The 25,512-nt window shown below is 33.6% G+C and overlaps 3 protein-coding genes across 3 annotated transcripts in view; 1 reads left to right on the forward strand and 2 right to left on the reverse strand.

The window, feature by feature from the left end:
* LOC129740893 (neuropeptide Y receptor type 2) overlaps window positions 1–25,512 on the reverse strand; it is a 513,355-nt gene that overhangs the window by 274,997 nt on the left and 212,846 nt on the right. The gene's annotated exons all lie outside the window — the stretch shown is intronic.
* LOC129743207 (uncharacterized) lies at window positions 20,859–22,562 on the reverse strand. Its single transcript, XM_055735183.1, has one exon. The coding sequence runs from the start codon at window positions 22,560–22,562 to the stop codon at window positions 20,859–20,861; it is 1,704 nt and encodes a 567-aa protein (XP_055591158.1).
* Window positions 22,630–24,621, forward strand: LOC129743208 (uncharacterized). Its single transcript, XM_055735184.1, has one exon. The coding sequence runs from the start codon at window positions 22,630–22,632 to the stop codon at window positions 24,619–24,621; it is 1,992 nt and encodes a 663-aa protein (XP_055591159.1).

Genomic DNA, 25,512 nt, shown 5'->3' on the forward strand with positions numbered 1-25,512 from the left:
TATCAGCACAAATGTTGCACCGTCTTTTCGCTGACATCTGGGATACTGCAACATTCCCGGCCGACTGGATACAGGGTATCCTCGTAAAGGTCCCGAAGAAAGGAGACCTGACAGAGAGCGGTAACTGACGAGGCATAACGTTGATCTGTACAACCCTCAAAGTACTCTGCAAAGTGATTCTGAACAGGATCCAGGAGAAAATAGATGCTACACTCCGACGGCAACAAGCTGGATTCCGATCCGGACGATCATGTGTGGACCACATCACAACGCTACGAATCATACTGGAACAAATCAACGAATTCCAGGACTCTCTTCTGCTGGTGTTCGTTGATTTCGAAAAAGCATTCGACCGACTTAACCATGAAAACATCTGGGCGGCTCTAAGGCGACGAGGGGTCCCAGAGAAACTAGTCCATCTCATCGAAGCACAGTACGAGGCATTTTCGTGCAAGGTCTTGCACGACGGTGTCTTGTCCGAACCAATCCCGGTAACTGCTGGAGTGAGACAAGGATGTATTCTATCACCGCTACTTTTTCTAATCGTAATGGATGAGATTCTGATTGGATCGATTGACTGTGCACCGAATCGAGGATTACCGTGGAATCCTTCAACAATGGAGCAACTGAACGACCTTGACCTGGCTGACGATATTGTTTTGCTCGCCAAAACACAACCAGATATGCAGAGCAAACTCGACGACCTCACCGAAAGTTCCAAAGCAGCAGGTCTCAAAGTCAATGTCGGAAAGACCAAGTCGATGGAGATCAACACAGGAAATCCCTCCAGTTTCATGGTAGCTGGGCAACAAGTTGAGAAAGTGGAGTGCTTCCAGTATCTTGGTAGCCAGATAACGCCTGATGGTGGTACCAGAAAAGACATCGAAACCCGGATCAGAAAGGCCCGATTTGCGTTTGCGAGTCTCCGAAACATCTGGCGGTCACGCCAGATCTCTCTACGAACGAAAATCAGAATCTTCAACTCAAACGTCAAATCCGTATTGCTGTACGAGTGCGAAACTTGGTGCACATATGCGGTGACGACGCGAAAACTGCAAGTATTTGTAAACCGCTGCCTGCGGAATATCATCCGCGCTTGGTGGCCTGGCAACTGGATCTCGAATGAGGAACTACATCGCCGGTGTCATCAAAAGGCGCTAGAAATCGAGATTCGGGAACGTAAGTGAAGATGGATTGGGCATACGCTGCGAAGAGATGAAGACGAGATTTGCAGAGAGGCGCTAGATTGGAATCCAGAAGGTCATCGAAGAAGAGGCAGACCCAGAAATTCGTGGCGGCGAAGCCTAGCCGCTGAAATCCGAACAGTCGACGAGATTCTTGACTGGGACCAGGTGAAGACGCTGGCTCCGGATCGTCAACAGTGGAGGTCTTTTACCACGGCCCTATGCACCGGAGGATCGGCGCGGGATCATTAAGTAAGTAAGTAAGTAAGATGAGTTTTGATGAAAAAACATTTTTTTCTTCAATTTTATTAACTTGATTTTTGTCGAGTACTTTCTGGGTTTTGGTCAAAATTTGCCCAGATATTGCCTGGATTTTTGGTCGTCAATTTTGAAATCATATTCCCGGATTTTGCCAGGTTTCCATACATAATTTCCCGGATTTGCCGGTCAAGATACTAGCTTAAAAATTCTGGCAACATTAATTTAAAACTATTTTCGTGGAAAGAAACTAGCAACACTGACAAATCAATCCGATAAATTTTCAGAAATATTATTTTAACAAGAACTAGTGATGAAATGATTCACGTTAGATGATAATTGATCATCGTTTTTCTATTAAACGCTGTAAAAGCCGTTTTAATCTAAGCGGGACATGTCTATCTTGTTAGATTCGGTTAGATTAACAAAAAAAAGCGTCAAAATGACAAAATAGAAAAACCTTAAATTTTAATATATTCACATACCACTAAAAGTGCATGAATATTCTTAACATTTCTCCACTAATGCATAAACCAAAGCAGGTATGCACAGTGCGAAAAGATTTTCAATTCAGCAATTCAATTAAATTAGGAATAAAAATGTTTATCTGCTTCACTGAAAAAAACACCTACTCTACAACAGCTTTCGTGTTTATTTCGCTCTTTTTTTTTCTCAGTAGAGATATAAAAAGAACCCTTTACTGGAGAGTGTTTTTGTAAGTTGGTTAGTTGGGCACCTGTTGCTTACAAATTTACCCTCGAAATGCAGCCATGTACCAAACAGTTGATGAGCAATTGTATTCTTGGTAATTAATTTTATTCAGTGTAACTTTTCAATTATTTTGAGTTTATTTTTTTAGAAGAGATTGACTTCTGGAACTTCTAAGTCATGGAACTAAATTAGTTTAACAGTTTTGTTTTTGTGTTTCTGCAATGTGAAAAGTATAACATATTCTCTAGCTAGAAACGTTTGCTTTAATATTTCATGGAAAATTAATTGGAAGAAAAGTTTATCAATGTACTGATTCATTCGAAACGGAAATTGGTTGCCAGCTCGCACCATTTCCTTTTAGCAGATAGCCAGTCAGAAGCTTGCAAACAATTCGCATTTATCATGAACCTTCCGCCACCGGAAGTTCATGTCGCGAAATTGGGTTACGCTTTATCTTTCCGGTATGATGGCGAAGGTGGTTTGGCATGGGTTAGCAAAAAAAAATGTTTGCTCTCGCTTTACTTCCGATTGTCTGTCGTGTTTCAGCTGTGTTTGAAATTCCACGGAAATGTAACGTTGGTTAATTTTTCAGTTGCCTGAAGAAAATTTTGAAAGCAAGATCGTAAGACGCAAAAAATTGTTGAGAAATAGTAAAACAATTAGGATAAATTTGATTAGAACCGAAATTTTAGATGGATTATTTTACCATTGAAAAATTATACCTACATACTATTGAATCGGATAGTACATTTTAAAAATTCCAACCCAAACCGGACACCCGAATCCATCCTAGTTTTTATCAGGAAGAAAAGTACTCAAGTTTTTCAGCATTAGCAAAGGGTGACCTTCCGGGAAGATAAGAAGCAGGAAGCTACCCACATACTGTTCCAGGTTCGAGGAAAATATTCAGAAGATGCTGAGCATCATCACCATTAACCACCATCATCTCTGGTGCAGAATTTGATAAGCTCTCTTGCATAATTCCAGAACCCCAAGGATAAGGTCGAAGTTGATGATGATGATGATGATTATCATGATGTGGATTCTGGTTGGAGCACCAAGAACTTTGTTTGCTTCCCGTAGCGATAATGCTGAACTGATGAATCCGACAAAAGGTTGACTGCTGACCATGAATCCATCCATTCATGAATAGGTCAATTTCATTTCTGAGAAAACATGCTCTAAATATAGTCATGATATATCATATTTACGACCAATTGATTGCTAATTGGCTTCTATTGGCGTCACTGCAAAATACGATTATCACTCTAATCAGCCAAGCAATAATCCATTTTACTACCGAAAATTAATCCGATCATTGCCAATTACTCTCACTATTTCTCCAATGGTCAAAACCTAATTCGAGGGTGATAAAATCGTTAATAAGCCATGCCATGATGTTGTCGGAATGCCGAGGAGTGATTAAGGGTCGGGAAGATTAAAGCAATCGGACCAGATAGCTCGAACATCTCGCAAATTAATCGTCCGGTCCGGAAACGACATCCCTAATTAAGATGGTATCAAACTCGGTCCCTTTCTTCCGGTTTTCCTCAAACCACAAAACCCACATCAAATAACTCTTATTATTGCTTTTAAAAAATTGTTTTGCCACCAGTATTATAACATAGACGCTTAAAAAAATTATTCACTTTAACAAAATAGATTTTTTTTATATTATCTCAACTAGCTCGATTTAAAGACATCTAAAACAAACTTTTTCTGAACCGTAAACTTGTTGAGTTTTCCAGCAAAGTCTCATCTCGAACGTCATCTGGAGGTGTCAAATGATAATATTAGTCTTTCACTTAGTATGGTGACCTGTACACCTTCCAAAGCTGTTTGCCAAAAATTCGTTTAAATATGTTTCGGATTTTTTTACCTCAAAATTTTTGGCGTTTTCCTAGCCACTTATGTTGACCAATTTAAACTATATTAGAACTCATTGTGTAGGTAAGAAGTTTACTAAATTTTTTAAGTATGTCAAATTATAGGTCGACACGTTTTGTCAGGTTATCTAAAGTTGCTTCCAAATGAAAAAGTCTAAAACAAACAAATTCAGAATTTGAAACATTTTAACTCTAAAATTAATTCATCGAAAACTAATTTTATGCATCAACAAGTTAGAAGCCATGTACCACGACTCACGATAGTAATCAGAATTAGCAAATTAAAATCTTAAACCTAGTATTCTCTATTTGTTTTACTTGATTTGATGATTTGACTTACAAAAAATCGTGCTGATATGAAATATTCTTCAAGAAACCAATTTCAATATCAATTTTATTTTGTGTTTTTTATTCTTCTAAGTGTTCAACATCACATTCAAAAACGTTTTGATTACACAAGGCCACGAAATCAACATCCTTCGAGGTGCAAAGAATTTAAAAGCTCATTTTGACTTATTTAGGTGCCCTGGATCTAAAGACGCAGGTTTACTATCAGCTTTTGTTTGTTATTAACTTTTCCAAATATTTTAAAATTATTTTAGAAATTTCTGCATTGTTTTGACAAAACCTTTAAAACGAAAAAACAAGATCTAAAAATAAATATATAAATCAATTTTAAACTTCCCTCAAGACTTCAAGTAATTTTGAACTCTGCGAAACAGTTATGGAGGTTTTCAATTTGTGTACTTTTACTCATTTTAATTAGGTTTTAAACAAAATTGAATTTTAAATATATTTAAAGCAAAAATCTAATTGTTTTGCAGGTTTGATCAATCCTTCCAAAATTTAAAAAAAATTCTTCTTCAAATTTTGTTTTAATTTTTAAAAAACAAAAAAATAACCGAATTTAAAAGTAAAAATAAGTTTGTCATCATTTTTCGAATCTGAATTATTGTATTCTAAAATCATAATCTTCTGCCTTCGAAACTGAATTTTCAATAAGAAAAACTTGGTTTCCACCTTCTGTCCTTTGCAGGACTCAATATTAAAATGTTTTGCAGGTTTGAACAATCCTTCCAAAATTAAAAAAAAATTTCTTCAAATTTTGTTTTAATTTTCAAAAAACAAAAAAAAACTAATTTTAAAGTAAAACTTCTATAAATTTGTCTTCGTTTTTCGAATCTGAATTATTGTATTCTAAAACATAATCTTCTGCCTTTGAAACTGAATTTTTAATACGAAAATCTTGGTTTCCACCTTCTGCCCTTTTCAGGACTCAATATAAAAATGGATAGCGACAAAATATTCAGATCTTGAAATTTTAAACTTAAAAACCTTCGATTAAAAATTTGTAAAAGTTTCTATAATTTCAATAAATTAAATAAAGTTTTTTTAATCTACCATGATTTTGAATTTATCTCATCTAAAATTTATTTTTTTTTTATTATTATTATTATTTCATTCTTTATTCATGTAACGTAAGATTTTAACCTTATAAGTTGTTACAATATGGTGGATGTGTGTTGTTTCTATTTATTAACTTAATGACTATTCGTTCCATTTTCCAAATTCTTAACTTAATTGATGTCGTTCTTACTCAATATTATTTTCTAGCAAACTCCTTTTAAACTCTGATTTCTTTTGAATTAGTTTTAAAGAGGTGGGAAGATTATTCCAATTCACAATACCTCGGACGAAAAAAGATCTACTGTAATAGGAAGAACTATGTGGCGGGATTATAATATTTCCAGTGCGCGAATTTCGAAGAGGTACGAACAAACTTTTCAAATACTGTGGCTTTCCAGAGTTGATAATTCGGTGCATTATCATGCAGGATCTATACTTGTAAAAGTTATCGAATGAACAGCCAATGAGCAGCTTTTGAAGGTGAGAAACTCGAGGGAAACGTGATAAGTTGAAGACATAGCGTACGCAGGAGTTAAGGGCTATGCGCAATCTATTTACAGATCTTTCTAGAGCATTAGAATAAATAAAATCATTGTAGATAAACAGGGGATAGACATAGGTCTTGAAAAGTTTCAGTTTTGTGGCTACATCTAAATGACTTGTTGTTAGGTTTAATCTTTTCATCGCACCATAAATCTTACAGCATTGAGCGTTAACATGTCTGTTCCAGGAAAGATCTTTGTCAAAAATAACACCAAGGTTTTCAGCGTAATCAACAAACTGAACACTAGAATCATTTAGTATAAGTGGAGGGTAAACCAAAGAGGTAAGCTGTCTTCCGAAATATAAGGCTTTAGTTTTTGCAGGATTGATTAGTAAGAGGTTTTTCATTGGACCATTCAATCAGTTTAGCTAGATCTTGATTAATTTGAGCATAAAAAACATTTAAATCAGAAGTTCTTTTTGCACAATGATATATTTGGACATCATCTGCGAAAAGATGAACAGAGCAGTGTTCCAAAACAGAAGGTAAATCGTTAATAAAAAGCGAGAAAAATAAAGGTCCTAAAATTGATCCTTGAGGAACCCCTGATTCAATGCAAGCGAAATTAGAAAAGCATCCATTGAAAAAAACCGATTGTGACCGACCTTGCAGATAAGACTGTACCATTTCAACAGCTGATCTAGAAAAGTTATATTTAGAAATCAGCTTATTAATAAGTTTAGAATGGGAAACACGATCAAAAGCTTTTGCAAAATCAATCATTAAAAGTATTGCGATTCCCATTTTATCCAACGTATATGCAATATCATTATGCACCTTCATAAGAGCAGCTTCATTGCTATGTGAAGAACGAAAACCAGATTGGAATTCGTGTAATATATTGTTTTGGTTTAAATATTCTGTAATTTGGTTCTTAAGTAACTTTTCAAATACTTTTGAAGTTGCACTCAGTATACTAATAGGTCTCAAGTTTGACAATTCAAGAGATTTTGTTTTTTTTGGGATTGGAATAACTTTGGTTTTCTTCCATTGATAAGGATATTTTGATGTTTTGATTATAGTTTTGAAAATATGTCTGAGTGTGGGTAAAATGTATGGTAGAATAATTTTTAGTAATTTAATTGGAACTTCATCAACTCCCACAGCATTAGATTTTATCGAACTGAGAGCATTAATAATTTCATTTTCTTCAAAATATTTAAAATTAAATCCATGCAATCTATGAGGACAATGAAGCTGTTCAACTGAGCAACTAGTAAAGTTCGAAGTAAAATAATTATTTATTTCTTCAGCAGAAAAATTAGAAACAGCCAAATTACCTTCTGATTTGCTCAGCCCGAACTTTTTCAAATTATTCCAAAATAATTTAGCAGGTAAATCAAGATTGATACGTTTTTTGTCACGCTCAGTTTTTGCTTTAGCGATCAACGAATTAACTTTATTTCTCAGGGTTTTATAATGATTTTTATCTACGACAGATTTCGAATGCTTCCATGAATTGTAGGCCAAGTTCCTGTTGATTATTGCATGATTTATTTCATGGTTAAACCATTCATTCTTGCGATAGCTTCTATATTTTAGGGGAAAAAAGGTCTCGTGAATTTCTAACAGTAATGAATTGAAGATACCAACAAGGATATCAGAATCTTCAATACTTTGAAAACGAGTCCAATCTACTTCAGTGAGAAAAACTAAAAGTGCATTTGTGTCAAAGTTCTTGTAGTCACGAAACCAAAAGCCTTCCGGTTGAACAACTTTGACGAAATTCAGTGATGAAAAAATCAAATCATGATGAGATATTCCTGGTAGAGATATTTGACTAAATCGGTGGATAACATCAACTGAATCAGATAATAACAGATCCAGTAACGAACTTCCGGTGTTGTGGAAAAACGTTAGTTCGTTATTAAAACAGCTAAAATTAGAGCTGCTCAAAAAATCCTTAAACTTTTGTATTCTCCCAGAATGCTTGAAGAGATCGACATTAAAATCACCGATAAAAAAAATATATACATATTTGATTCGAAGTACCAACATTAAAGTTAAATTATAATGCGCAATGTTAAGGGGGGGGTAGGGTCTAACACTTTCAAAAAATCGATTTTTTTATTTTTTTATTTTCTTATTGTAAAACATTTCAAGAATGTTGTGTCAAATTTTCAAGTCAATTGAATCAAAACTGTAGAAGTTATAGGCCTTTATCTCCTAATATCTAATACTGCAAGAAAGCAAGAGCAGAAACTTCAAACGCGTTTTTCTCGAAAGCACATTTTTAAAGTCCGTGGACATCGTCATTTGAAAACTACTTATCCGATTCTTTTCAAATTTGGAACATAGTTTCTACATATAAAATACCAGACCCCAACGTTTTTCTTTTTTGATTTTTTTACTTTGGGGAGATTTTATAGGTGAAAAATGGCGGATTTTTAAGTGAAAAATCGTAGTTTTTACTTCAAACAGCCACAAAAATTTCATAAAAATATTTTTAAGTTAAATAAAAACGTTGAGGTCCAGAAAAACATCTATTAAAAATATTTTGCTCTGATTTTTTGAATTCAGATGATTCTGTGCTGAGATACAGTGTCCACCGCAAATCCTGTTTTCTAAAAGGCATCCTCGAAAATGCTCCGTCACCGGCTCATTTTTCAATATTTTTCTACGAAAAAATTACTAAATGTTCTTTTAACAATGCTTTGTATAATGCAAAAAATTTGAATACATTTGTTTGAACGATAGCTCTAGGAAAAAATCGTGAAAATGGAGTTTTTTTATACCCGTTAGACCCTACCCCCCCCTTAATCAAATTTGTATTATCTTTGTTCTTTGAATATTTACAACAAAATTTGGAATTCGTTATTTTTATTTTATCAGTTTTTATCATTTCCCAATCTGCAGTATGTCAGTATAATTGAACATGTTGTATTTTGAATAAATGTAAAAAAATTATTATTTTGAACTTCGGAACTTTTTTTCCCTTTTATTATGATAACTGGACGAATTTTTATGTAGAAAAAAAATTTTATCTTAGACTTTGATCACTGGCAGTTTTGAAAAGAAATTAAATATTTTATTCTTGTTATCAAATAAAATTCAATTATCAACCATTGAAGTTCAAAATATTCTCTTCCTAACAGAGATTTCACATTTCTAATCGTGACATTTTTTTTTTTCAAAATTCAAGATACTACAGATGATTTTTTTAATCAATCCTTCCATTGAAAATGAAGAAAAGAAATTTAAAATAAGATGAATATTGAATAACAATCATTATAATTATGCTAACAATTTTTTTATCATGGTTAATTTTTTACGTGATCTGACATTTATTTGTAATTCCGATTATTTTTTAAATATGGCGTTATATTTTATGTATTCTACATCCATGCTATAATTGTTATGTTCGAAGCTTTATTCGAAATATTATTTAACATTTTTTTCTGGTGTTTCAGAGATTTTGATTTCCAATTTGCTATCTAGACTGCTTAGAATTTATTTTCAGGCCAATTTCTAGTTCAGAATAAGGAACATCATTTTGAATGATTTATCAATGACCTACCGGAAATAGCGTTGGGTTGGAACATTCATTTTGATTCGTTTTGAAAATGTTGATTAATTTTATAAGTAAAATTTATTATTCCTTCTTTTGTCACTCGGAGTTGAAACAACGCGAGGGGGGCGGAGGACAATAAAATATAATGAAAAAAACAAATATATTGGAATAAATTGCACGGAAGCTTGTATGCAACAAAATGGCATACTATATCGTTGCACAAAACTTACAAATCAAGTAATTTTTTATCGAATAATTCAATCATCTCTAGAAAACAAAAGGTGAAATTAGTTTCATCTTCTTAAATTTGTTTTTTGGTCTTGTAATCTTTCAGATATTGGAATTTTTTTATCGAAATTTACATAGATTACTTCAAACTTTATTTATTTCCCCCTTCTGGATCATTGCAAATTTCGAATTTTTCTGTATCAGAAAAAGCAACATCATTTTGAATTATTTTTAAATGGCTAATCGGGAATACCATTAATTTGAAATTTTGATTCTGATTTGTTTTGAATCGTATTTGAGAAATTCACCTTTTTTCAAGTTTGTGTGATGGTTATGAATAGGAAAATGGTTTCATAAATCAGTTTCTTTATTTACTGTGCATTTTTGGCTATGTTATTATTTCAAGCTAAATTTGAACTTCGAATATCCTCTCCGGTAGAGAAGAATGACATCAAAATGTTAAATTCTACATTCTACACAAATTCTACACTTTGCTGACAAAACTTTCTCCAAGGTCCCAAGAAATTTAGACATCTGCGAAGAAAAATTGAAAAAGTTTTCTATTTGTTAACTTTTTTAAGTTCTGGGAAATTAATTAATTTTAAAGAAGCATAACCTTAGTTGAATTAAGGATATTTGAAAAAGTTAAAATCAAATCGTTTGGCAGACAAAAAAAAAATTTGTTATTTGAAATAAATTTTTTTGTTTCACTTTTTTCAGTGATGTCAGAAATACCTGTCTTTACAAATTAAAAAACTAACTGTAGAATTTTTACTTTTTTCGATTATGCATTATCATCATCATCAATTCCTAATTGCGTAAAGTATAATAAACAATTTCGGAATCAGTTTTTTCTTTCTTTCATGCAGATTTGTAAGTTAATTAGTTATCAATGATTGATTAAACTCAAAATTATAACTGATTTATTATTAACCAATGTAACTATATATCACAAAAGCAAAGTGTAATTGACAAAATTTGATAAAAGAATCAAATTCAATACCCAAAAATTAACCAAATCAATCAATAAAGCATAGGCACCAAATATTTATCTTTTTCATCTTCGTATTAAACATTAATTTATGAAGAGTTTATCCACCGTCAGTTTTTTTTGTTTGTTATTTTAATGTATCGACCTCATCGGTTAAAGTTATATTCTTTTAGTAAAACATTTCAAGATTATGAAAATTACAGGCGAATAGAAAGTAAGGAGAAATGAATAGAAATCGAAAATGAGCGGGTGGAATTTGATTAGAATAAGATTATTAAGATTATAAGAGGCTATTTTATCTAAAAACCTGGCAAAATCCGAGCATTTGATTTCAATATTTTCGACCAAAATCATAGCAATATCCGGAAAAATTTCATCAAAACCTAGAAAACCCTTTCAGTGAGAAGAAATAAAAGGGGGAGGGGGGCTTGCTTACAATTTCTTTACATAACTCTAGAACTAATGACATTAATGATACCAAATTTAGCATTGAAGTGTATTCGGGTGAAAGGAATATTTCTATGATGGTTTGGTACCCCTCCCTTCTTCTAATGCAGTGGTCGGTAACCTTTTGAGTCAAAAGAGCCAAAAACTTCAAATTTTCGAAATGTCAGAGTTTGAAAGAGCCACATTATAGATTAATTTTATCCATCTGTTTTTAATAAAAGAAAAATCATAATATATGAATGATCAATGAACATTAGGTTTACGAAAATAATTTTAACCCCATAAGAGTTTTTTCAAATTCTTGGATTTTTCTTTTTAATCTGTTTCTGATAACCATTAAGTCATCTTTTCTAACATGGTTTGATTGTATATAAATTTTGATACGTTGGCTAATTTAGAGTCAAAAAAGTTTTAAATCCATTTTAAGCTCAAATGAATACTTTGCATTATGTTAAAGTGAAAAATTGAACATATTTACAAAAGCAGATTAATTATAATTTCTTTGGCAAAGAAAAGCTATTAAAATGAGAAATTGAAGGGAAATAAATTTTCTCACAAAAATGAAGCTTTTCTAAATCATTCTCCGGATAAAGTTAATCCTTTCAAAAATCCAGAAGTATGAAGTAAAATTGAACTAAAATTTATGTAATCGAAAATTTTAAACTTCAAAAATTATGCTCCTGACTACTGATAGTATTTTCAAAATTCATGACATAAATCGAACGTGTCTTCAGAATTTTATGCAGCCGGAAAATTAAAAAATCTCATTTTATGTCACATGTGATTCTACAGTATTCTACGTCCAACTGAATGATAAATGAAATTCAATACATATTATTATCACAATATCATTCATCAATGCTTGCTAAAGCTGCCGCTGCTTGAATAACTCTGGAATAATGTGATTTTGTAGCTTTCATAGGAAATTCATGATAAATTATAAAGAAACAGTTCATTTTAACTGACAAATCAGTTTAAGGACACTTTAAAAGTTTCAAAAGTAAAATTAATAAAAATACGGTACGGTGATAAACTCTTAATCGAAAATGAAAAAATATGCCCGTTACTGAAACTTCGTTCAAAATTTATGTGCTTTTGGTTTGGTTCAAAGACTTAAAGGGTTTGCATTTCTTTTTTCAATACAGACAATTTATTTATAAAAAAAAAACTACATCGGGATATGAAGGTCAGAATTGAAAATTTCATTAATTTTCTATGCTGATTCGAGTTTAAAAAGCTGTCCAAATTTAATTTGTTAAACTTAATTCTTAGTTTTGGAATTTGTATTTGAATTTCATGTATCTATTCACTTTTTTTAACCTTTTATTTAATGAGAAGGTTTTCCAGAATTTTTCTGAACGTATCCAGGCCGGCAAATCCGGGCATTGTATTTTAAAATTTTAAACTCAAACCGGTCAATATCCGGGCAAATCTAGCCAAAATCTAGGATTTTCCATAAAAAGGCCAGAGAAAAGCTAATAAAAGACACACGAAAATGATTTTTACATAGGCACATCAGCGGCGTTCAAAACTTATCTCACGATTTCAAAAAAATGCATGCGAATTTATTTCGCTAGAACAAGATGAAAATTTGGAATTTCGTAAGAATTGTGAATAATCCTGAAAAACCGGGCCATTTTCCTCGATATCTGGTCAACCTTAGTTTTGGCATCTTCCAATTTTATCTTTGGAATCTGGCAATCTGGAATGCTTATGAGATATTGAATACATAAAATTTAATATTCAGGTACATTAAAATTTTCGTTTCCGATTCAAATAAATATGATAGGATTTAGGTGGTTTTTCCCATATTTGATGAGAGTTACGTTGTATGCTGACAACACAGAGGCTGTCTAAAAGCTACTTTTTTTGTAAATAATTAACTTTAATTTTACTGGATTTGTGTTCGATTGATTCAAAAATATATGCACCATTTTTTTATTTTAGTTTTTTTTTGCATTTACGGTTAATGAAAAATAAAATCATGATCTCTATTCTGATGATAATGAAAGTATAATTAGGCGTCCAATAATGATATTTAGACTTTTGGTCCTTTCCGTTTGTTCCTACAGCTGATGCGATCTTAAAATTCTCTTCTGGACCTATAAACATCAGTGTGCCAGGTTATAAGACTCAATTATCGTTTCAACACGATTGAATAATTATGTTATTCAAAAATATATATAATATTAGCGCAGTGAACTAAAGAGCCGCAGCTTTGCATCAAAAGAGCCCCAGGTTGCCGACCTATGTTCTAATGGAAAAAGAAAGGGAAAGGGGGCTCCCATATACTCTTTTGCGTAACTCGAACATTTATCAACTAAATTGAACCAAATTTGACATGGAGAGTTTTTAGTGTACGTGAAAAATCTCTTTGATGATTTGGAACTCCTTCTATGCTTTCAGTGGAAAGACAAGAAGAGGGGAGGGGCCTCCCAAAAAAATAGTGGCACATCTTGAAAACCAATAAAGCAAATGGAACCTAATTTGGTATGGGAGAGCTTTCGAATAAGAGAAATGTTTCTATGACTATCAGAGACCCCTTCCTCCTGACAATGGGAAGATAGCAATGGGAGAGTGGCATTTTTTTACATTTTTAGCGTACCTCGAACACTTATCGAGTTATTGAAACAAAATTTGACAAGAGATACAAAGTGCCAAGGAGGGAGGGAGGGCTTCCATACATTTTTTTGCAAAACTGGAGAATTGTAAGGAAAGCGAAACCAAACTTGACACGAGAGATTATTGGGATACCATAAATATTTCTAAAATTATTTGGTACATTGGAGATGAGGAGACAGGAAAGGAAAAGGGGGTCTAACATACAAATTTTTGAATAACTTGAATAACCTAACTTGCAAATCAAACAAAATTTTGTATGGGAAAGTGTATGAATACGTTAAAGGTTTTAATTTTAGACTCCTCCCGTTATTCAGTCGGAGGATGAGATGTGGGAGGGGTCACCATATATTTTGTTTTGAGTGACTTGAACACTAATCAAATGAATCCAAATTAGGAATAGAAGGGTATTTGAGTACGAAAAGTGTGTTCATGATTAGTTGGCACCCCCTCCCCTTCCTCATTTAGTCGCAACATATAAAGGGGAACCCTCGAACTAATCGATCAAATGGACACGAATTTGGCATGGGAATGTATATGGGTGCGAGAGATATTTTTATGACTATTCAAAACACCCCTCCTTTTTTCCAGTGGGAAGAAGGAACAAGATAAAGAGGGTTTTTTTCTAATCTTGAGAACTCATAAGTCAAATGTAACAAAATTTTATTAGAATGCCTAACAATTGGAAAGATCAATAAAATTTTTTTTGCGTAGCTCAAGAACATATGATACAAATTTTGTTGAGTGGCCTTCTTTTTTACTAGATATGGTCAGGAAGAAGGCTTCCATACGAAGTTTATAGTACAACTGAAAGGAATACGAAAAATATTTCTTCAATGATTTAGGAACTCCCCTTTCTTTCAGTAAGAAGACGTGGTGGAGTTTTTGTGCATGGCTCGATAAATTTAAAACATTTATTTAAAATAAATTTAAGTTTCGGTTTTGAAAAGGAGGAAAAAAACCATTTCAGAAAATAAGAAATATTCTTCTAGGTATAACAATTTCCAGCTAATATTGCAAAACTCATTTTAATGAGGTTGCATAATTTTTTTTTTCCAAAATATCTTTAATTTTTGAAAGGTGTAGTAAAACACACCGGGTCAGCTAGTTTTTGATAAATTTGCCTTTGTTTTTCTCCTCTGAATTTAAGTATTCTGCAAACAAAATCTTCTTGGACGCCTTTAAATATAGATTTTCAATAAAAATAAACTTAGTTGCTTCCTTTTATCCTTCCCAGGACCCAATTTTTCAATTGACGGCGACACAATATTCAGAGCTTAAAAAGTAAAGCTATTATTAAACTTGAAAATTTTGAAACGTTTTTCTTAATTTCATTACTTGTTATTGTATTGTTATATTTGGAATAGATAATTACGTAATGGAAAAATCAAACTGTTTTAGCCTTTTATCTTGATAACTGGAAGAACTTGAATTTAAAAAAATAATATCGCTGCCTTTGATCACCATTTGGAATAAAATTGAATATTTTCTTTTTTTATCAAACTGAATTTAATTATCATTTAAAGTTTTCAATAAATAAGTTCAAAATGGATATGTTTTGAAATTTTTTATCCATGAGTGAATTTTCTACATTTCAAATCGTGATAAAATATTATTTTAAGTTAAGGATTAACCAGAGAAATTTTTAATAAACCCTTAATTTGAAAATAAAGAAAAGAAATGTAAAATAATTTAATTTATAACTAACAATTATTACCATTTTGCTTGACCTGATCGGAAATTTATTTATGAATTTGGATTATTTTTTTTCTAAAATCTAGTGTTAATAACAAAGAAATACAAAGAAATAGAATACGTGAAATATAACACCGTGTTCAAGGCCGTGCGAACGGGGGGGGGGGGGGTTTTAGGGGTTTAACCCCCCCCCCCCATGGAGCTTTTTTCAAAGTAAAATTTTTCAGTTCAAGGAATGAGTTTACTATAGTAACGGGAAATTACTTCATCCCAAAAGGTGTTCATAAATAAGTGTTAACAAACATGTCGTAAAATTTTCTCGCCTCCGACGGTTTTTGTTCCTTTATCACTCTAGGCTTAATACATTTGATTCTGCAACAGTATATAACATTTACGAATTGAAACAAGATTTTAACTTTCAATTTCAATTTATAATGTAAAATTAAACCCTACCTTGTCTTTGGAATTGGTTTTTATTAAGAAATGTATCTAAACAAGTTCATCCATTACGTTATAACTAATAATTTTTGTAATTATAAAACACTTTTTTATCATAATAAATTTAATGCTGATATGAAATATTCTTCAAGACCAACCAATTTCATTACCAACTTTAATTTGTCTTTTTTCTCAAAACCATTGGTCATTTTGACTTCTGCGAAAGAAAACTTATTGAAATTTCCCATTTGTTCGCTTTTCCCAATTTTGTAAAATAATAGATTTTAAACGAACTTTTGAAGATATATTAACTTAATTGTATTTGAAATATTTTTAAAGCAAAAATCAAATTGTCTTGCAGATTTCAAGAAGTTCATTTATTTGAATCATCAATTGAATACTATAAAAAATTAGGCAGATTGAAAGAAATGAAATGAATAAGCATTAAAAATTAGCGAGTAGAATTTGATAAGAACCATTTTCATAACATGACATCAGTTTGTTCTTAATGGAACAAATTTTTTAACTTAAAAAAACATGACTTTTACCGACAAGGCCGATCAATCCAGTTAACATTTTATAATAATTTTCAAAAACTTAACCAAGTTATACTGTATTATTTTAAATACATTTACCAAACTTTATAGTCAAACTTTTAAGAAAATTTGAACAATTTTTAATAAGTTTGTCTTTGTTTTGAAAGTTAAAATATTTGTGTTTTGATAACATAATCTTCTTGGAGCCTAAAAATCAAAATTTTCGATAAGAATAACTTTTCTCTACACAGAAAAAAATTTAACTATTACGTGTCACTGAAAACTGCAACCTTTAAAATAAATCACATGTAATTAACAAAACCTGTAATTTTAAATGTTTTTCCTTGAAAGATAACAAAGATTCATTTATTATTACAGCAAATGTCCTGTAAAGAAGTTGTACACTAAATGTCACGTAATCATGTTTTCGACTTGTTAAAATTATGGTAAATGTCCTGCTCCTTTATGTTACAGGACATTTGCGTGATATTACAGGAAATAATTTTTGCTGTGTAGCTTTTGTCCATGCAAAGTTCGAAAAATGATTTGAAGTAGCAACTTTAAAGCTCAATTTAAATGTGCAATGTTGACTCAATTTCTATTTGAATTTCTTAGTATTCCTAAAGCTTAAATTATTACAAACGTTCCAACTCTAGATCGCATAATCGATATCACAAAAAAGTTATAGTGATTTCAAGTATTTAGTGATTTGTTAATCTTTAGTCTTGTTTATTTAAAATTTCACCAATGTTTTCACAGTGAGAAAACAAAAAGGGAATGGATTCAAATGGAATTATATATAGATTCAAGTAATTACAGATAATTTATATGATTTTGGAAAATTCAACCCTCCAAAACTGCTGACAAGATTTGCTAGTTGATTTTAAAATTTGAAGATTAGGAGATATTTTTAAAAGCAGTATTCTTTGTTTCAATTACGTATTTTCTGTATTATTGATAGTTGAAATTGAAGAATTAGCACCACTATAATTGTAAAACGTTTAAAATATAATTTTTTTTTATTTATAAAAAAAAATCAGAAAAATATTTTTTTATGAGGAGTCACCGACCAAATATTTTAACATTTGGTGGGAATGAACTGGAAAAAGCTCAACTCTCAGCCCATGTAAAAATTAGCAATACTGTTTTTTTTTCTTTAAGTCCTTCTACTAAACATACCGTTCCTTTTGTTGGTATTGTTGGTATTTCTTGCTTAATTTCAATTCGAAACCCCCCCCCCCCCCCCCCCCCCCCATGAACGAGTCCTTCGCACGGGTCTGACCGTGTTATATTTCACGTATTCTATTTCTTTGCACTAATTCTTATGCTCAACGCGCGAAATTTTAGTCAATATTCGAAATTTTTTGTGTGGTTAGAAAATGATTGACTTTGTTCCAGATAATCATCATTTACGGAAAAAAACCTTTCTTATATCATATCGAAATAAAAACGACTGAGGTGCGTCAACAGCAAAAAAAAAAGTTACGGGAATTCTGGACGACTAACACTGACAATTTAATAATAATTATTTTCACAATCTTCATAATATGTGAGGAATAAAGTCATTCCATCTCAAAAATTGGTTAGGGTTACTCAAATCTATAATATTAAATGAGGGATATTCATTTCCTCTTCAAAGTTTTCCATTTTCACCAAAAAGGGTCTCCCAGAATATAAAGATAGATAATCTCAAAGCTACGTTCGACTCTCAATGTGTCGAGCCTTCGCTTTGTGAGCTTTATTTCCGCAGAAAAGCCTCCACCATTCAGTGCTCTCTTGAAAAGCACTCACGATGGATTGTTCAAAATTAATTCAAAGGAAACGTTTTTATTATGAGCTTCTAGAGGTAATGCTGCTATATTGGGATTAGAGGTCAACGATATTCTTAGTTTAAATTTGAACCATAAGCTAAAAAAAACCTTGATTTTTTAACCTCAACGAGTGAAATACATATATCAGTCATGGCTCCTACCCTATTGCATCAAATGTTATGAGGAAAAAACAGCCATTTAAATCCATTCCACTTACTCAGCTAACGAACAATTGCTTGGCAGCCATTAGATTTCTATATTCAGAATCCCGACGACTGCAAGTGGGCAGAGAATAGAATACAGCAACAAAAGATACTCAGAAAATTCCTCTTTTAGTATTCTTAACAATGATAACACCTTTCAATGGAAGGCGAATTCGAGCAAAGAAATTGAGCCAGCAATAGATGTTTCGTTTTCGCGCCTCAAAGATTATGCTAATGACTGGATTTAAAATGGAAATACGAGCATTTCTTGTTGCTGATTAATCGTTATTTTGACAGCACAGTGAAGTCATTTTCTTGAAGCTTGATAAAATTAATTGTCAGAAACGTTCAATTGTGAAAATTTCATATAAAATTCCAATTGAAGAAATTCGACGAAATTTTTATCAACAGGAGCCATTCAGAGTCAGGTGAATGCAATCCAGATTGATTCGTTGGTCGAAAGTCAACCTCAAATTAAAAATTGATCAGAGAAACTCATCAACCTTTAATTAAGTGACAATCGAAAGCTTATTGCAAGCAAAAAGTGGGTTCCGGTTGGATTTTTTTCCAATCACCACACCACCGCATAAGGTGAATCACTTTCCATCTTCGACCGCTAGCTTTTAAATTATTTTACTTTTATGTTGTAGGAACACAAAATGAATGAAAAATTTACAGCTGAACCCCATTTCAAAGACTTTCTTTGATCGTAGGTGTTTTAGTTTTTTTCCTCTTTTATTTTTCATGCTTCAAAGAGAGGTGAGAATCAAATCAGACGACATTTTTTCATTACTCTCGCTCAAATGGTCTGAGGTTATTTTTTTACCTTCCAGGAAGTCCCAAGGTCCTAGATTTGATTATTGAAAAATAGAACTCAAGGCGATGTATCACACTTGAGCGAAGGGTAGCTGGACTTATGGACGGAAAATTTAGAAATTTCATAGAAAGCAGTTTGTCTCGGAAGGATTTTAGGATGGAAACCTGAACACAGTCAAAAGTTGGTCCAAATTGTTGGACATCTACCCTATTAAAAAGGAAATAAAAATACAACCGAAAACGATCGGTAGGAATTTATAGTAGTAGTAAGTGGATGCAAAAATGGGTCCAGATAAAACGAAACAAAACGAGAGGGAGCGAGAAAAAAATCGTGTCAAGTGGTTGTCTTTGATGTGCTATCAATTTGCTGCCGCCCTCGGTAACCAAATTGATTCGGATTCTTCAGAATGGGGGGTTTTTGAAATTGAAAAATGGTGATGGTTGAATATTTTATTCGCAGTTGTGTGTTATATTGCGTTTTTTTTTTTAAAGTTGATCTTAGGGGTAACGTTCAAGTAAAATTGTGAAATTGTGAAAACGACTTTATAAGCAATCGTATAAAATCCATATCCAGGAGGCCTAATGGAGGACAACTTTCCCAGCTTCCCTGGTTCAAGAGGCACCCGAAGACAAAAAAATTAAGGATTTGATAAAAACAGTTATCAAAACCAGTTCTGAGAGCTCAAAGTTTATGATATATTATTTTAGGACTAAAAATTCAATATAAAAAAATACACTAAATTAAATATATTTTCTCCAGACACATACAGTGTGAAAAAACACATTTTTTTATAAAAAAAAATCACAAGGACGTTCTTCATAACTAGCTGTAGAAGCCACTAGTTTTTTTTTAAGTTCTTAAATATTAATTGATAATAATAACATTAATTTGGAATAAAATTCAATACACTTAAATCTTCCCATGCTGTTTATGTAATGTACGTTCAAAATTATTTTGTTGTTATTTTTCGGGCCACAAATGTTTATTGATTTTGATTATATATTTGATTCATTCTTATGCCTCAATATGCAGAGCAGGACAATATGTTTTAGTTAATTACTTGTGGCCGGTTCTGAATGAAAAGAGCTCTAAAATTAACTATTTTCAAAAAGCGCAAAAAACTTCTGACAGCTTTGTTTTATTGAGCTGATAGAATGACTTTGGAATTTGAAAATTTCGTATTTTTATGGTTGAATCTCTTTTCCAATGAACCGAATTTTAATTCAAATTTTAGTTTCTTTTTTTTTTTTTTTTATTTACGACCGTTTAGATCACCGCTGGTTTTATCTTTTGGGGGTTCTCGTTGATGTTGTTCGGTGATGTTTAGAAAAAAGATTTGCTTGTTTTTTACGTTTCGGTTTACTGCTTTATTTCAACCATCTTCAGAAACTGTTTTGTAATGTAAAATGATGAGAAAAAAAAAATATTTTTTATAATAACTATAGCCTAATTTATAGGAGGAGAAAAAAAAAATATTTTTTATAATAACTATAGCCTAATTTATAAAACGTTAAAGTACAAAAGTAAAAACACTCACAAAAAAGCTATTTTTCCGCCTGCTAAGGTCGTCGCTTAAATTGGAAAGGAAGTCAAGTCTATTGCTGCTGCTGCTGCTGGTTGTCGTCGGGACGTCGGTTTATCAGAGTTTTTTGGATTCTCTCGTTCTCTCTCCTCTCTGAGTTTGGTCCATAGTCCGTTGTAGGCATTTGAAACTCCCTTCGTATCAATCTGGAGATTAACCGATTGGTTCCCTCTCAGTTTGATGTGTAGTTTTTCCGCAATCAACCTATGCGACTTGTGGCTGATCCTCTCCAGAATTTGGGTTTTCGCAAAATCGAACGTGTGGTCAGCGTCGTCTTCCAGTGCGTGTTGCGCTAGGCCAGTTTGTTTGTTTTTCACCCGTATGCTGTTTTCATGCTGTTTGGTCCTTTTTTCCAAGGTTTGCGACGTTTGGCCGATATATTCTTTACCGCAGCTGCATGGTACTGAATATACGACGTTGGTTTGCATCATTTTGGGGATCGGGTCTTTCAATTTCGTGAAAACTGTTGACTTTATTTTGTCACATGGTTTGAAGGCGGCAATCACATCATGTTTGCGAAGGATTCTGGCCACCCTTTCGCTCAGTCCGGGTATGTACGGGATCGATGCCATTCTTGAAGATGTAGATTCAGGGGGGTTCTGGTTTTGTAGTGTATTGTACATTGCATGTGTCCTTTTCTCGAAGGCGTTATGTAGTATGTCTTGTGGATAATTGTTTCTGCCGAGGATGTTTTTCACCGCATCGATACTTGTCTTCCTGGTTTCTGGATCAGATAATTTTAGAGCGCGGTCCACAAGAGCGAAAACTGTATTTTGTTTGTGCGTGAACGGGCTCTCCGAATTGAAGTCCAAGTATCGTCCGTCCGGTTGTTTTGTGAACCATGTTTTGATAATTTTATCATGTTGTCTAGATAAAGTCATGTCCAGGAAGCGAATGGTTTGTTGTTCCTCCTTCTCGAGCGTAAATTTGAGGGTTTTATGCGCGTTGTTAAATTCCTCGAAAATCGCATCTATATCATTTTCCTTGGCGACTACAAAACAATCATCGACGTAGCGTTTGTAAACAATCAGCGAAATATTTTTTTGTTTCAAACGTTCGATGCATCCTTGTTCTAATGTTTCCATGCAGATCGAAGCGATGCATCCCGATATAGATGATCCCATGGGTACACCGTGTATCTGTTTGTAGTAGTTGTTGTTGTATTTGAAAAAGGAGGATTTGAGAACAACGCTTAGGGCTTGTTGCAGGGAGGCAAGGGAGAGTGTTGTGTACTTGCGCAGCCTGTGCCATTGGTCCTCTATGAAGTCATACGCGTTTTCTGCTGGAACATTGGCGTATAGCGATACGACATCAAGAGAGAACATCACGCAGCCTTCGGGGATTCGGACCTTCGAGATGTCTTCGGCAAAAACGAAACTGTTTTTTACATGATATTCCGTTTTACCTACGATGTTGTTCAGAATGTCCGTGAGATATCGCGCCACGCTATTGGTAGCCGAACCTATTGTGGAGACCACTGGCCGAAGTGGACGTTCGGGTTTGTGAATCTTCGGCAAGCCGTAGATTCTTGGCGGGTGGCAGTGGAAAGTTTGTAGTTTGGTTTTCGTGAAGTAGTCGATGTGTTGGTCTTGGTGCCATTTTTCCACAATTGCGTTGAGTTGTTTTAGTATTTTGGAAGTTGGATCACAATTCACTTGTTGGTATGTGGTGGTGTCCGAGACCAGCAGTGACATTTTTTGGCGGTATTCCTGTGCTGATAGTATGACCGTTTTATTACCCTTGTCCGCCCGAGTGATGTAAATGTCTTCGTGGGTTTTCAGGAAAGCGCGACTGTTGACGATATCTCTTGATGTTGAAATCGCGATAGCAAAAAAACCAGAAGCAGAAGACATACGAGCAGACGTAGCAACGGCTATCTCCAATCATCTCAACTACCAACGTCAACCAAGATCAAAAGAAACAGAGTGGATAAAAAGAGATATCGTCAACAGTCGCGCTTTCCTGAAAACCCACGAAGACATTTACATCACTCGGGCGGACAAGGGTAATAAAACGGTCATACTATCAGCACAGGAATACCGCCAAAAAATGTCACTGCTGGTCTCGGACACCACCACATACCAACAAGTGAATTGTGATCCAACTTCCAAAATACTAAAACAACTCAACGCAATTGTGGAAAAATGGCACCAAGACCAACACATCGACTACTTCACGAAAACCAAACTACAAACTTTCCACTGCCACCCGCCAAGAATCTACGGCTTGCCGAAGATTCACAAACCCGAACGTCCACTTCGGCCAGTGGTCTCCACAATAGGTTCGGCTACCAATAGCGTGGCGCGATATCTCACGGACATTCTGAACAACATCGTAGGTAAAACGGAATATCATGTAAAAAACAGTTTCGTTTTTGCCGAAGACATCTCGAAGGTCCGAATCCCCGAAGGCTGCGTGATGTTCTCTCTTGATGTCGTATCGCTATACACCAATGTTCCAGCAGAAAACGCGTATGACTTCATAGAGGACCAATGGCACAGGCTGCGCAAGTACACAACACTCTCCCTTGCCTCCCTGCAACAAGCCCTAAGCGTTGTTCTCAAATCCTCCTTTTTCAAATACAACAACAACTACTACAAACAGATACACGGTGTACCCATGGGATCATCTATATCGGGATGCATCGCTTCGATCTGCATGGAAACATTAGAACAAGGATGCATCGAACGTTTGAAACAAAAAAATATTTCGCTGATTGTTTACAAACGCTACGTCGATGATTGTTTTGTAGTCGCCAAGGAAAATGATATAGATGCGATTTTCGAGGAATTTAACAACGCGCATAAAACCCTCAAATTTACGCTCGAGAAGGAGGAACAACAAACCATTCGCTTCCTGGACATGACTTTATCTAGACAACATGATAAAATTATCAAAACATGGTTCACAAAACAACCGGACGGACGATACTTGGACTTCAATTCGGAGAGCCCGTTCACGCACAAACAAAATACAGTTTTCGCTCTTGTGGACCGCGCTCTAAAATTATCTGATCCAGAAACCAGGAAGACAAGTATCGATGCGGTGAAAAACATCCTCGGCAGAAACAATTATCCACAAGACATACTACATAACGCCTTCGAGAAAAGGACACATGCAATGTACAATACACTACAAAACCAGAACCCCCCTGAATCTACATCTTCAAGAATGGCATCGATCCCGTACATACCCGGACTGAGCGAAAGGGTGGCCAGAATCCTTCGCAAACATGATGTGATTGCCGCCTTCAAACCATGTGACAAAATAAAGTCAACAGTTTTCACGAAATTGAAAGACCCGATCCCCAAAATGATGCAAACCAACGTCGTATATTCAGTACCATGCAGCTGCGGTAAAGAATATATCGGCCAAACGTCGCAAACCTTGGAAAAAAGGACCAAACAGCATGAAAACAGCATACGGGTGAAAAACAAACAAACTGGCCTAGCGCAACACGCACTGGAAGACGACGCTGACCACACGTTCGATTTTGCGAAAACCCAAATTCTGGAGAGGATCAGCCACAAGTCGCATAGGTTGATTGCGGAAAAACTACACATCAAACTGAGAGGGAACCAATCGGTTAATCTCCAGATTGATACGAAGGGAGTTTCAAATGCCTACAACGGACTATGGACCAAACTCAGAGAGGAGAGAGAACGAGAGAATCCAAAAAACTCTGATAAACCGACGTCCCGACGACAACCAGCAGCAACAGCAGCAATAGACTTGACTTCCTTTCCAATTTAAGCGACGACCTTAGCAGGCGGAAAAATAGCTTTTTTGTGAGTGTTTTTACTTTTGTACTTTAACGTTTTATAAATTAGGCTATAGTTATTATAAAAAATATTTTTTTTTCTCCTCCTATAAATTAGGCTATAGTTATTATAAAAAATATTTTTTTTTTCTCATCATTTTACATTACAAAACAGTTTCTGAAGATGGTTGAAATAAAGCAGTAAACCGAAACGTAAAAAACAAGCAAATCTTTTTTCTAAACATCACCGAACAACATCAACGAGAACCCCCAAAAGAAAAAATTTTAGTTTCATTTCAAACTTAAATTATTTTATTTATAGATTAAGTATACTTTGGCTCAAAAAAAGTATTTTAGACAGAATAATTGCAGCGTTTTTAAACCTACAAATTTCTCTCAAACCAATAAATATTTTGACAGTACAATACTTTTAAAGCATTCATTAAAAAATAAAGTCTCTAAAAATTTCTTATTCTAGTTTCGTGTAACAATATCCAACAATAATTAGTCATCCATTCGCTTTTTTAAATTTTATTCTTCAATACATTTTTATCTTATAATTCTGAATTGTATATTTCACGAAGAATTCTGTCAATTCAGACTTTGATTTTTTTGGGGCCGGAGATGGTTTCTCAAAACAATTACAATCCCCTCCGACTTAATAAGCGGGGGGCACCCATACAAAATTTAAAAAAAATTACACAATTCGAGCAATTCTTAGGAACTACTGAACCAGTCAACGTGGAACTTGGTGTGTAGCCATTTTGAAGACCTTGTATGGTTTCTATAATACTTTCAAACCTCTCCGACTCAAAAAGAGGGTGATCCCATACAAAATTTACAAAAATTCGACACAATTCGAAAAATTTTCGGGAACTTTTCAA

This window comes from Uranotaenia lowii, chromosome 2 (assembly GCF_029784155.1).
Source record: "Uranotaenia lowii strain MFRU-FL chromosome 2, ASM2978415v1, whole genome shotgun sequence".
NCBI lineage: Eukaryota > Metazoa > Arthropoda > Insecta > Diptera > Culicidae > Uranotaenia > Uranotaenia lowii.